Source organism: Oncorhynchus nerka, linkage group LG14 (assembly GCF_034236695.1).
Source record: "Oncorhynchus nerka isolate Pitt River linkage group LG14, Oner_Uvic_2.0, whole genome shotgun sequence".
NCBI lineage: Eukaryota > Metazoa > Chordata > Actinopteri > Salmoniformes > Salmonidae > Oncorhynchus > Oncorhynchus nerka.
Window position 1 is genome coordinate 37,824,116 of NC_088409.1, and position 13,635 is coordinate 37,837,750.

Genomic DNA, 13,635 nt, shown 5'->3' on the forward strand with positions numbered 1-13,635 from the left:
TACACTATGGGCACAAAACATTAGGAGAACACCCTTTTGCCCTCAGAACAGCCTCAATTCATCTGGGCATGGGCTCTTCACGGTGTAGAAAGCGTTCCACATTGATGCTGGCCCATATTGACTCCAATTCTTCACAGAATTGTGTCAAATTGGCTAGATGTCCTTTTGGGTGGTGGACCATTCTTGATGCAGACGGGAACTGTTGCGTGTGAAAAACCCAGCAGCATTGTAGTTCTTGACACACTCAAACCGGTATGCCTGGCACCTACTACATGCACTTCAATATTTTGAATTGCCCACTCACCCTCTAAATGGCACACACACAAAATCCATGTCTCAATTGTCCCAAGGCTTTAAAATCCTTCTTTAACCTGTCTCCCCCCCTTCATATACACTAATTAAAGTAGATTTAACCTCCGCGGGACAGTTGAGCTAATGTGCTCTAATGTGATTAGCATAAGGTTGTAAGTAACAAGAACATTTCCCAGGGCATAGACATATCTGATATGGGCAGAAAGCTTACATTCTTGTTAATCTAACTGCACTGTCCAATTTACAGTAGCTATTACAGTGAAATAATACCATGCTATTGTTTGAGGAGAGTGCACAGTTGTGAACTTGAATGTATTAATAAACCAATTAGGCACATTTGGGCAGACTTGATGCAACATTTTTAACAGGAATGCAATGGTTCATTGGATCAGTCTAAAACTTTGTATATACACTGCTGCCATCTAGTGGTCAAAAATTACGCCTAAACTGGAATAATACATTGTGGCTTTTCTCTTGCATTTCAAAGATGATGGAAAAAAAACTGCATGTTTTTTTCTTTGTATTATCTTTGACCAGATCTGTGTTATATTCTCCTACGTTAATTTCACATTTCCAAAAACGTAAAAGTGTTTCCTTTCAAATGGTATCAAGAATATGCATATCTTTGCTTCAGGTCCTGAGCTACAGGCAGTTAGATTTGGGTATGTCATTTTTGGCGAAAATTGAAAAAAAGAGTCTGATCCATAAGAGGTTTTAACAGGTGACATCAATAAGGGACCATAGCTTTCACCTGGTCAGTCTCATGGAAAGAGCACATGGAAAGAGTTCCTAATGTTTTGTACACTCAGTGTGTATGTAAACAAATTAAATACTTCAGAATCCTATACAATCAACCCTCAATTGAATTTTGGAATTGTACCAATTCTTTCTGAATCTGAGATCCTGCCATTAATGTTTTTCCCATGATGATGCAGATATTGTGGCAGCTAAATCAACATTTGCTGAAATATCAAATAAATTAGGAAATGTCAGTAATAGCAGTTTAACTAATTACAACTGGTGAACTCCATTCAAATGCTTCAAAAGTACAGGTAATTTTATCATAAGGGTGTGTCAAGCGACACGCCCTAAACTATGTTCATGACTAGCCCTGAGGCTTAACACATCTTGGTATTGTTCTTGGGTAAACATTATCCTAACAGTAGTGTGTGTGACACATATATGTTTTACTACCAGGTATGCACTGTGCAGGATACTGATCATAATGTGATTGCAAATGAGTAACTTACACTCATGATTAGGTTGTGGTATGCATAGTACAATTTATCTGTCATACACTATTAAAGTGTATACGTCCTTCAAATCTGCTCTTAATCTTTGTGTTATTCTCTCTCACACACCACAAGTACTCAGATCTGGAGTTGGCGTTGAACACCCTGGTAAGTCAGTTCCATGATGCTGCAGCCAACAATGCCCCCACACTAACCACAGAGGAGTTCCAGACCCTGGTCTCCACACAGCTACCTACCCTTGACAAGGTAATATGAACCCACACAGTAAAGTACGACTCTGTTCCAATATGTTCCTTCCTTCCTTCCTTGCGGTAATCACTGATCTGACATGACTGAATTCAGGAAATCTGTGTAGTTTAACCCCGGCTTAAACCTATCCAGCCATGTTATATACATTTTTATCCCAAGGAAAGGATGAAGGAATAATGCATTTGAACTATTGGGCCAGGGAGAGGTCCCTCATTTTGATTGATAAATTCTTCCCTTCTATGGCAACCCCTGAACAAATAGAAGTGCAATCCCAAAATGATCCCTAAGCAGTCTAATCTCTACCATCAAGCTGTGTGTTGCCTCCCCTTTGTGGATCTGAGAGGATTGGAATTAGGTTGTGGCTCCACCTAGTTCAACTGGATACATTGCGTAATTACATGCTTACATCTATCCAGCCATTACTGATTCATGGAGGGTGGATTGATGGGGTGTTTGGATGGCTCTATTTAAATATGGACCGTAAATTATGTTATATTTTTCAACCCTTTTTTAAAAAACAAAACATACACATGACAACATCACACAAACATCAACTACATCACACCTGCCCAGACTCACATGCTCATGCCACCATCTCCAGAGCCCACACTCTCTGCCACATGGCCTCAAACTTTACAATTGTATTTCTCTGTCGCGCACACACTTTCAACATTGTGTTAACGATGAAGGATTGGTTGATTTCCAGTTTTTAAGTGTATATTTTTTCAAGATGATTGACGAGAAAAGTATCGTCCAACCCATCGGCTATCCCACTGCACCCTCATATGCCAAGTCTTGAAATATGCTGCCAGACAGATTAAAAGTACATTTACATTGTAATACTTCTGACAGACAACTTTGTAACCCCGCCCATAACTTTTGGACTTTATAACTTTATACCCTTTCTAATAGACCTCAGGAGATGAACAAGGCTTGAGCCAGCTGCTGCAGCAGATTGGAGTGAAGGATGGAAAGGGGGTCTCCTTTGAGAACTTTTGGAACTTAGTCCAGACACTGGCCACCATTCAATACGGACAGATGAGCCAGGAGAAGACAATCAAGTGTAATTGCGTTCTACAGTGAGGAGCTGGTCAAACATTATCTTGGGAAACCTACCACTTAAGGGAACAGTTTACTCCACCCAGAAAATCACACTTTGACCTGGGCCCCTCCACCCACCCCATCCTAGTATTCTAACTCCCTAACTCCTCCTCCCTGGCTGTTCACACCTGGTTGTTATGTGTCTGCCACAGAGAGGGTTAATAAAGTTGTAGGCCTATTGGATGGTTAAATGAAAGGTTTACATTATAGTCTTCTATTTCATCTGCAATTACCCAACATTATTATTTCAACTTCATTGTTATGTCAGTTCTTATGGATAATAGCATGCTATTTATGTTTTCATTATTTACATTTTTGTCACTCATATTAAAACCAACATGTCAAATGCAAAAATGACTAGAAATGAAACATAGTATGTGTGTTATGTTCATGATAATTGTATAACTTGTTGAATAAAACTTTACACTTTGTTACCTGTTTTGTGTTATTCATGCTTTTTTTCTATCATAAGTATAGGCTAGGCCAATATCATGGAAGCTACCAACTCTAGAATACACAACACTATACAGTCTACTCCTTTATGTAGGTCTGACTCCACCCACTGACTCTGGATCTGATAATATGTCATTCCTAGAGCTAATGTCAGAATTAGAGGTAGAGTAATCTGATCAGTGGTTATGCGGCAACGTCTCGCTCAAAGTCACCGAACCAGAGAGTTTCTAAACCCAGAGGTGCAACATTGCGAGTCTTCCGGGAAGGCTTGCTAAACAGACCAGGCCTGGACTTTGGGTTTGAGAAGTCAATGGGCCGTGCTCGATAGGTTCAAAACTGTCAAAACTGTAATGTATCGTGGCTAAATGGACTGATCTAAAAATAATGAAGAGTAGTTATTTATGATGGAAGGTGATTTGTAGATCAGTCAGTCGGCGGTCGCCTGCAGTCTGCTGCAACTTTGAACAAGTCCAATGAGAAGTAAAACATTCTTCCTTAGTTGTTAATTTCCTCTAAAGGCACACCTAAATTGGAGCCAATGTCTTAAGTTGTTGAACAATTTCTAACTCCAACCTCGTGAAGGGGACAAACTGTCACATTTTCGTCAAAAACGAATTTATGTGGAAGCAGTGCCTTTGACGGCCTGCACATGCGCAGTTCGGCGCAAGACCAATGTTTACGTGATTCTGCGCATGAGTTTAGCTAGCCAACGTCGCCATGGACCTCGCCTAATGCAACCGTCGTGATCGGGAGAAGCAGTTTACGCCTAGCTGGACTATCTTTGACCAAACTTCTTCCGTTACAATGTTTTTTTTAGTCTGAAAGAATATCCGGAGTAGCCTGCCCTGGTTTAGAACCTGCGCAAGGTAAATACAAAAACAGTTTAACGGTTTTTATTCTCATTTGCGTGCGAATAATCATCAATAGAGGTAAGTCTCGCCTTAAATATACATACATTATGATTATGAATAGTAATGCATGTCTCGTTTTTCTGTCATTAAAAGCTATTTTATCCCGAATGACTCTTCCACACAGATGAACCATGGCGGGCAAAGCGGCGGTGACTTTCCGTTTGGGCCGAACGTAGTAAAAGAATCGGGAACCTATGGAACTTGTGTCCTCTGTGGGTTAACTTTAAACCACGAGCGATATCCCCAACTTCTTCCCTGTTTGCACTCTATATGTCAAGCATGCCTGCCCCCAGACAATCCAGGGTTGCAGAAAGGTATGAAGCACTTTTGTTGAACACATCGGTTTGGTGAATTTACTATATCGAGCCCTTGGAATAAGGACTGTTCTGACATTTTGGTAAAAAAATGAGTTATTCACATAGCTAGTTAGAGTTGTTCTTGACTTTAGTTGGTGTCCTTCACAGCTCTTTAGATGATTTTCACATGTGAGACCTCAGGTTATTGGGAAAAGTCAATTTACGACGGAAAAAAATAAATATATAGGAAGTTTTATTTGCACAAACAGCTTTGCTTTGAACTTGGTTTTATAAGTTTCTATTTGCAATTCAATCACACAATGCTGGGTTTCCAATAAAAAATGGTATAAAGTGATGTCGTGAAAGAGGAAGACATAACAAAACAGTTCTGAGATCTGGGACTCTCCATATTTAAAACTATACATTTTGATAAAACCAATAGTTCCATGTCCTTGATTATTCATATCATGGGTTCTGATGCTCTTTTGCAATTATTTTGATTTGTTTCACCACTTTTGTAGAATAATGACTGGCCACAACTTCTACTCTTTATGGCAATAAGTAAATGCAGGTACCTTGGATGATCCCTTAAATCCCCATTGGTGAGGCATCCCTATTTTTATCTTGTTCTATATAGATATTGAAAGAATATTTCACTGAAAATACAAACTTACCAGATTGCATGGATAACTAGTAAGTAGTTTGCTTGCACTGGGCATCAAAGACCAGAACAATATACCAGTTTACTCATCCAGAGCTAAGCTTTAGCCATGTTGCTAGTTATCCATGGTGTATTTGACATTTTAGTGAACTATTGCTTTAACAAATATATGGTGAACATGAATTAATGTATTTATGCGGTTTGAAGGATGGAGGGGATACTCTTTATTTAACAATTACATGGCTTTTCTTTTGAAATTAAATTAATCTTATAATTCAGTGCCAGAACCGTTTTACTCAACCCACATCCAACATATGAGAATGCTCAATATCTCATAACTAGACTTTTGGCAGATATAACCTTATAATTCCAAGGTCACAGTATCATTATCTGGGGGGGAGGCCAAAGACTATTCAGAGAAACCCACAAGACAATCACACAGTGTTTTAGACAGGAAACACTGAGAATGGAAATGTTACAACATTGCAACAATAGTCTATTTCTCTCTCTCTCTCCAGATCTCTCTATCTCTCCAGCATGTCCGTCCTGTGACCTGCCATTTAATATTCTGGAAGTCAAAGATAATCTCTTTATTAAGAACTCTTCCAACAAACTCTGGACTGGTAATGTCCAGGTGAGACACTTTGGGGGTTAATATGAATAACTCAATAATATTAACTCAGTCAATGATAGTGCTGTTCCCATGGCCTGTGAATGCCTTTACAAATTCTGTGTATTCCATCATCACGTCTGTGACTGCAGTGTACCTGTTGTGAGGGGTTCGTGGCGAGTGGCTGGTGTGTGGAGTGTGGAGAGGCGCTGTGTTCGGAGTGTGTATCTGCACACAGGAGAGTGAAGGTGACGAAGGACCACACTATCCGGCTCCAACCCCCAACAGGTCTGTCCTAGAAAATCATCATCCAGAATTATATACCCTCAATACCATGCTATTGAGCATTATGGCTATTTTTTCAGAGACTTCTACTCATGTAGAATTTGATTAAATTATCCACACATATCTTATCTGCTCAAAGATTTTTACAAGCATCATACCATCTTATGCAAACACTTTGTAATATTCAAGTTATATTTTATTATCTGGTCACTACACGCACACAAAAGACCTGGGCCTCCCAAACATTGACTTAGAGGTCTGACTGAGCCAGACACAGTCATCAAACACTTGTTGATAATACCAGGACACTGAAATAGCATGTTTATATACTAGAATGTATCATATTTTTGTATTCCCCTGCAGGAGTCTCTGCCCCCACAGTGTTTTGTCCCACACACAAACATGAGCCAATCAAGCTCTTCTGTTTGACCTGCGATCAGCTGACCTGTCGAGACTGCCAACTAATGGATCACAGGAACCACAGGTAAGTTTCCTGGCATATTGTAAATACAGTCACAGTATCATGGAATGTGAGGTTGGGCCTAGTTCAAATACTGTAGAAGAAGCATCCTTACCGACCTTGAAGTAATCGCTAAAACACAATTCGATAGGTAAAAAATAAGTCACGTGATTACTTTGAGAGGAGGACAAGATGGATTCTTTAAGCATTTTAACAGGGCTGAAGTCTCTTCTCCTGTTCTCCTGAGTCTCCCCTTCCATTCCCATGCAGTTTCCAGTTCCTCCATGAGGCGATGGTCAGCCAGAAAGAGCAGCTTCAGTCCCTGGTGCAGAGAGTGAGGCAGCAGAGATTTGCAGTGAAGCAGAGCCTTCTGGACATGGATGGCAGGTAATAACTGGTCAATTACACAGGAATGAAATTACAATATTGGTAGCCATGCTGGTTAAGTGTGCCTTGATTTCATGAATTCAAGTGTGCCTTGAATTATTTGCTTATTTGAGCTGTTCTTCACATAATTTGGACTTGATCGCCCTATTTGGTAAAAGACCTTCTGTATACCGCCCCTACCGTGTCACAACATAACTGATTGGCTCAAACGCATTAATAAGGAAATACATTCTTTATTAACAAGGCACACCTTTTAATTGAAATGCATTCCGGGTGACTACCTCTTGAAGCTGGTTCAGAGAATGTTAAGAGTGTGCAAAGCTGTTGTTGTGTCTTTACTATGATTATATTATATGACATGCTATTTTATAAAATCGATTACCTAACGTTTAATTGATTACGTGATTGAATTAAACCATGCAACAATTAAAAGACAACTAACTAATCAAGTCACAGAAATACATGAAAACAAACAGTAGATATTATACATTGGGTTGTTAACAATGATACAAAGAAAAGGCCCCTAGAGGGCAAAGCCGATATGACGGCTTGGTCGACAAAAGAAAGGGGTGTGCAGTTCAAGAGCGGGAAACTCAGAGGATTACTACACTCATAGAAATTGCTAATACTTTACATGATGACCGATCATTCCAAAATAAATTGCAATTCATATTTACGCCCGTATGTCGTTGTTGTCTTCTCTGTTGGAATCCTCGATCGTCCTGTAAGGTTCATCAGAGTCTCTGGGTTAACTTTAATTGAGGTCACAGTCTTTCGTGGTTGTAGGTGGTTAGAATGGATACTTCAGAGTACCATTCAGAAATGTTCTTATAGAATAGATGCTTCGGGGGGGGGGGGGGTCACCCAGCATGTTTTGGTCTTAGAAATTCAAACATTTGCAAATTTGGCTTACACCAGGGTTTGCGTGGTCTGGTGTGAATTTCATCAGGAGTGGGTTTTATGCGTTTCAGTAGAAAAGGGCGGTCCATGACCCTGACGTAATGTCTATGCTCACGTGGGCGTGGCCACTGACTAGTTAATCTCTATATGAAAATCCATACTCTCATTTAGAAGGTTAACATTACATTGAATCTTTTCACAAATAGTTTAATGTTTAATCACATACGTTTCACAATATTTAGATGTAAACCTGACAGCTAGGAAATGTACACTTTAAGAGATATAGTTGCTGTCCTTCATGAGATCACCAAATGAAACACACTCGTCATAACTGTCCCTTAAGTGTCCACGGACCCTTCCCACATTCTCAAAAGTAGAGACATTGTTTAATTCTCCCATTTTTGGCATTTAGGAGTTTGGCTAAGTGAAGTCCTTTGTTCTCTCTCTGTGCTCTCCCTCTCTTTCTGCATGACCAGAGGGAGAGCGTCTCGGCCAGGAATTTATGACCTGAGATAACAAATCCTGGGTTTAGGAGAGAGAGTGAGGGTGGGGGGCCACGTCATGACACTGTTCTCAAGGCTACTTTGAAGAATCTCAAATATCAAATATATTTTGATTTGTTTAACACTTTCTTTGGTTACTACGTGATTCCATATGTGTTATTTCATAGTTTTGATGTCTTCACTATTATTCTACAATGTATAAAATAGTACAAATAAAGAAACCTTTGAATGAGTATGTGTGTCCAAACTTTTGACTGGTACTCCATATATCAAAGGGATGCAAAAGCCATTCATTTCATGGAAAGACCCACATGTTCTCTCCCACTTGCAGATTGCTAGACATAACACAACTCAAGTCAAAGCTGAGGGAGAGCCTGAAGAGAATGCTTCTTGCCACGGTTCAACTCTTGAAATCGAGAGCCATGTCGCTCTACAGCAACATAGAGGTATTTCAGCTATACAAGACTAACACAATGCATGAAAGCTAAAGAAGGTGTGTATGTGATTTTACTCAGTTTGAGTCGATAAAATGCTTGCTCATGTCTACCTAGACAATGTGTAAGGCCGAGGTGGCAGGGATCGAGACGAGACGGAGTGCGCTAAACAGACTGGGGCAGAGGCAGGAGTATGTTGCTGACTTTGCTGAGAAAGCCCTGAATGTGGAGGACTTCTTTGCCCTGCTCTCCTGCAAAGGGCAGGTAGGAACCCACTTGTTCTGCCTGTACAAAGCTGCTCACACATTTCTTTGTTTTTCTTTTGGCTTATATGAGAGTGCCTTCTCCCCCAAAGACACTTCATTCTGAATTGAGTTGCCAATTTCTCTTTGAATTGAACTTGGATTGGCCATCCCCCACATGAAGCAGAATTTGAATGAAAGGAAGTAGAATTGAATTCTATAAATTTCAGTGAAATTCAAATGGCTTATTTTTCCAACCAATCACCATAGAAATGTTTATTTTGACATAATGTATGGTTACCAATATCACGTAGCATAAGGTTGAACATTTTCATTTTTAAAACTCATTCCTAAAACCATTTAAAATTATTACTGTGGTCTGGAAATATTCGAAAATCATGTTGTGGGTTTTCTATAATAATTCATCATTCCCTTAATGTTTTTAAATATCAGAATACATTTCCCAGAAGGCATTAGGTCAAACACTGCAGTATGGAAGGGAATAATCTAACATCTCATGACAAATATTTGAAATGGTATGTGTGTATTATTTGCATCAATAAGTGGCATATCCTTCTTGATAAAATATTTGTCAAATGAATGATACTTTCATGTTTTATGTCTTAGTTCAATTGGTTTGAATTAAATGTTACTTCCTTCAATTAAAATTCAATTCAAATGTTGCTTTCTGTGTGGTGTGGCAAATTCAATTGTATTGTTCGAAATTGAATTAGATTCAGAAATTCGAAATTGACCCTAATTTTGCGTCACAAACATTACCACATCAACACACATGCATAACCCTATGGACACATGCTCCTCTCACTCCACAGATTGGGTCCCAGTTACAGCATCTCTTGACTCAGAGTACTGAGCCCCCGGGGACCATGCTTAAGTTGCAGCTGGTGATTACTGATGACTTCAAGAAACAAATAGCTTCCTTTGGTAAATCAAGATACTCAATCTCATATTCATGTAGGCTTTGCTGGCTTGGATTTTAACAAAATCCTTAGATTAAATCAGGAAAAAAATGCTTTAGCATTGATTACCACATAACGATGTGGTAGTCCAGTATTGCCCATTTCAGTGTTGTTAAAATAACATGCCAAAATCGACCCAAGGAATTTCTTTCAATGGGAATGGGGCCACAGGACGCAAGCTTGAGACTGTTTGGTTGTGACCATCGCATTTATATCATCGCTCCTACAATAGTATTATTTTTCTTCCTTTTTTCCAGGTAAACTTTTGGGTGATATTGTTCCCTTTGCCCAATCACATGTTAGTCAAGACAACCCCCTGGAAAACCAAGAAAGACCCAATGCTCCCTCTGGCCAGACCTCTTCCAGTGCTCCTAACATGTCCATCCATTCTGTTCCCCCTCCACATAACCCTGTCTTCCAGCCCCCACACCCCTCTTACACTGCCCCATCCAACCCCCACAGTCAGCCCTCAACTTCCCAGCCCTCCACCTCCCGTGCGCCTCCTCCTTATCGCTCCCTGCCTGTCCACACCCCTTCAAACCTTCCATTGAGCCATCCTGTGACACCCCAGCCCTGCCCATCTACACTAGCACCATCTCACCCCTCCCTGAATATACAGAATTCACCATTCTGTCTTCCATCGAACCATGCCCAGCCATCACTTGTCCCTGCACTTCATGTCCAATCAGCGTTGGTCCCCACAAACCATGCCCAGCTATCCCCTGTTCAGCCTCCAACTTCTCCATCTCTCCAACCACTGATCGAAGCCACACCAAGACTTTATGGTATGTTCAAGGCAACTCCTCCACCTGGACCTGGACGATCTCGGAGAGGTAAGGATGGAAAGTCCTGGACATTCCACTCATACTCACCTGTAGAGATCTGCCACCCACCTTCTGGCTCCTCCTCTCCTGCAGCCGTAGCTCAGCATCAGAATAGGAACTTTCCAGAATCGCAGCTACTGTGGATCCTCCATCAGCCTCCCTCTGTAAACCCTATCCCTGTCCTCCCGGTTAAAGCACTAGCAGACTCCCCCTGTGATAGAAGCCTGCCTCCTACTGGCCTGGCAGACCCTGACCTAAACTCTCAGGCCAGGGAGAACGAGCCTACTTCTACTGTCACTGAATTGGAGACTGACACAGAGGCAGACAGTGCTATCGAGATGGAGGTCCCGTCAGCCTGGGGTGATAGAAAGGCAGCTGCCTGCTCGGACAGTACTTCTTCAGATCTGCCTTTCACAGGGACTTTGTCTACTGAGAGGACCTCTAATCATCTCTCTCACAGTGTCTTAACCCACACCCACCACCCCAAAGAGGAAACTGACATGGACCCTAACAGTAAACCCTATTCTGTGGGTAGGACCCGTACTGCCCCCCTTAACAATAAAAAGATGGCTTATGACCAACAACATGAGGACGCTAAGGCTATCAGGTCACTTCATCGGCATGTGAATAACTGGAGAACTGAGCTGCCAACACGCATTAGAGTGCTACTGGAGGGCCCCTCTCCAAGCCCCAACAGGACAGGTTTGGTGGAGGGCCCCTCTCTAAACCCCACCAGGACAGGTTTGGTGGTGGCCACTGAAATGCCAACCAGGCAACCCAATAACACTGAGCCACCGAGCTTGACCAATGGCAACAATGTTAACAAATCAAGGTACTGGCAACCAAGGGTCTTGATGTTTCAGCTACCCATCTCCACCCCCACTCCTGGAGGCGCTCTTCCTCAGTTCCTGCTCGTCCAAGGGGCCAGCAAAGATGAGATTATTCTGCAAGAGATTGCAGAAGACCACCAGGTAAGCACGTAGCTGCACTACATGTTTTGTTTCTGATTTAAAGTGTTGGTTAAGTTTAGTGATAAAGCACTTTACATTGTCCTTTTTAGCTTAGTAAGATAGTGATGATGATCTATCCCCTCCGCTGTTGTTGCAGTCCCATGGCGATGACATCACACCACCAGAGTCAGACAGCCTCCTCTGGACTAAGGCCCTGTCCTCCCCAGAGAGTCCCCCACTGCTCCAGTATGTGACCTGTGCGGCCTGCCACACTGTTGGTGGTTCTCTATTCTGTGTGGAGTGTGGGAGGGGCTACCACCAAGATTGTCATATCCCACCCATTGGTCCTTCCTTCTGGTAATCTCTCTAAAGAATTACAGTACTAGTTTCTGTGTAAAGTTCCAGTTTGGTGGAGTTGATATGGAGGGAATATGCTAGTCTGAGTTCCTTGTGTTAAAGCTATGTGCTGTCTGTTTCCCCCTCTGGTAGGGAGGAGTGGAAGTGTTCACTTTGTCAGGACCTGGCTGACACCACAGACCCCTACAGTGATGACAGGCACAGGACTATGTGCCTCAGCCTAGCAGACCAGAGGGTACGATTCACCCCGTTGTAGATTTGAATTTGTATCCTCCTGCTGAGTTGGATAACATTTTTAAATTTAACTATTGGACCTGTAACTTCTTAGATTCAATGCTGGCATTAACCAGATGTTATTTTCTTTGCTAACAGAAATGTGAGCATCTCCTACTCTTTCTAAGGTGTGAGAATGACAGAAACATCCTTTGCAGCACGGCTGAGGTGTGTATGAAAATATATTAAAAACAAGTTGTTTTATTTTTATGATTAGCCTGTCCTGACCAAAATGGCATATTGTAACTCACTGGCATTAGTGATATTTGTAAATAATCTTATATTTTGCTATTATTTAGCACATTTCAAATGAGAGCTCTCATACTTTTATCTCTTCAGCCCCCCTCAGATTCAATATGTCTTGACTCCATACATGGAAGGCTGCTACAACATCGATCACCCCCTTACCGTACCCCCTCCGAATTTGTCTCTGACGTCTGGGTCCTTTTCGACACCATGTTGATGAACTCAAAGGTTGTCACATATTTTAAAATGTAATTTATATAGTAAAAATGTCATTACCGAAAGCATTTTCTAAACTTAACTGAGAATTTACAGACAAAAATACCAGACAAATTACATTGAATGTGCATTTGTTATTATCTCAAAAGGACCAGGAGTTGGTTGTCACGCTACGGGGCAGCTTTCAGAGGAAGTTAGGTGAAGTGTTTGGGACAGCTCTCCACCCCTCCCTCCTCAGGCACCCCAATAGCAGCTGGACTGAGACTGGGGAACCTGAGGAACCAACAGCTGCAGAGTCTCTGAAGAGGATGAGGGAGTTGCTGAATATGACCAATATGACCAAAGTGCCAAAAGCTAAGAAACATCACTCCCAGGTCAGAGTTGAAACAGATGAAAATGAAACTAATGTGAAAAAAATTAAAAAAGATGCAGACTGAATAATGGCCATTGAAGTGGAGTCTCAGAAATGCTATGTTAGTCAATTATATACAACTGACATTGTACTTTGTTTCATTAAATTAAAAACAAAAGGGATTGTGTGTGTGACTTTGTTTTTGCACATTTGTACCAACTATGCAATACGGAAGCCTTTTGTACTGTGCGCTAGTATATCAAATATTCTATGTATGCCTGTGTTTCAAACGTGCTGAAGTTGGCCTAGATGAAAGGTGCACTGATGCATAAGGCTGCCAAAGATTCAACCAATGTTCTTGGCGATGCTGATACTACGCC

General features: G+C 41.3%; 1 protein-coding gene across 2 annotated transcripts; it reads left to right on the forward strand.

Moving 5' to 3' along the window:
• Window positions 1-4,059: 4,059 nt before the first annotated feature.
• On the forward strand, window positions 4,060-13,437 carry LOC115140975 (transcription intermediary factor 1-alpha-like). 2 transcript variants are annotated; one of them, XM_029679515.2, is made up of 15 exons: window positions 4,060-4,297; window positions 4,404-4,593; window positions 5,755-5,870; window positions 5,999-6,134; window positions 6,495-6,615; window positions 6,862-6,978; window positions 8,713-8,827; window positions 8,933-9,079; window positions 9,891-10,002; window positions 10,295-11,832; window positions 11,969-12,168; window positions 12,301-12,403; window positions 12,541-12,609; window positions 12,781-12,915; window positions 13,053-13,437. In XM_029679515.2, the coding sequence occupies exons 2-15, from the start codon at window positions 4,404-4,406 to the stop codon at window positions 13,338-13,340; spliced, it is 3,387 nt and encodes a 1,128-aa protein (XP_029535375.2). In that variant the 5' UTR covers window positions 4,060-4,297; the 3' UTR covers window positions 13,341-13,437. The 2 variants fall into 2 exon arrangements, with proteins under 2 accessions (XP_029535375.2, XP_029535376.2); XM_029679516.2 differs by having other exon boundaries at window positions 4,060-4,234.
• Window positions 13,438-13,635: the final 198 nt, after the last annotated feature.

Bases quoted from the DNA above. Each gene is read 5' to 3' on its own strand.
- LOC115140975 (XM_029679515.2), top strand. From the start codon at position 4,404: ATGAACCATGGCGGGCAAAGCGGCGGTGACTTTCCGTTTGGGCCGAAC. The intron at 6,616-6,861 runs GTAAGTTTCCTG...ATTCCCATGCAG, and splicing joins ATGGATCACAGGAACCACAG to TTTCCAGTTCCTCCATGAGG. The intron at 6,979-8,712 runs GTAATAACTGGT...TCCCACTTGCAG, and splicing joins CTTCTGGACATGGATGGCAG to ATTGCTAGACATAACACAAC.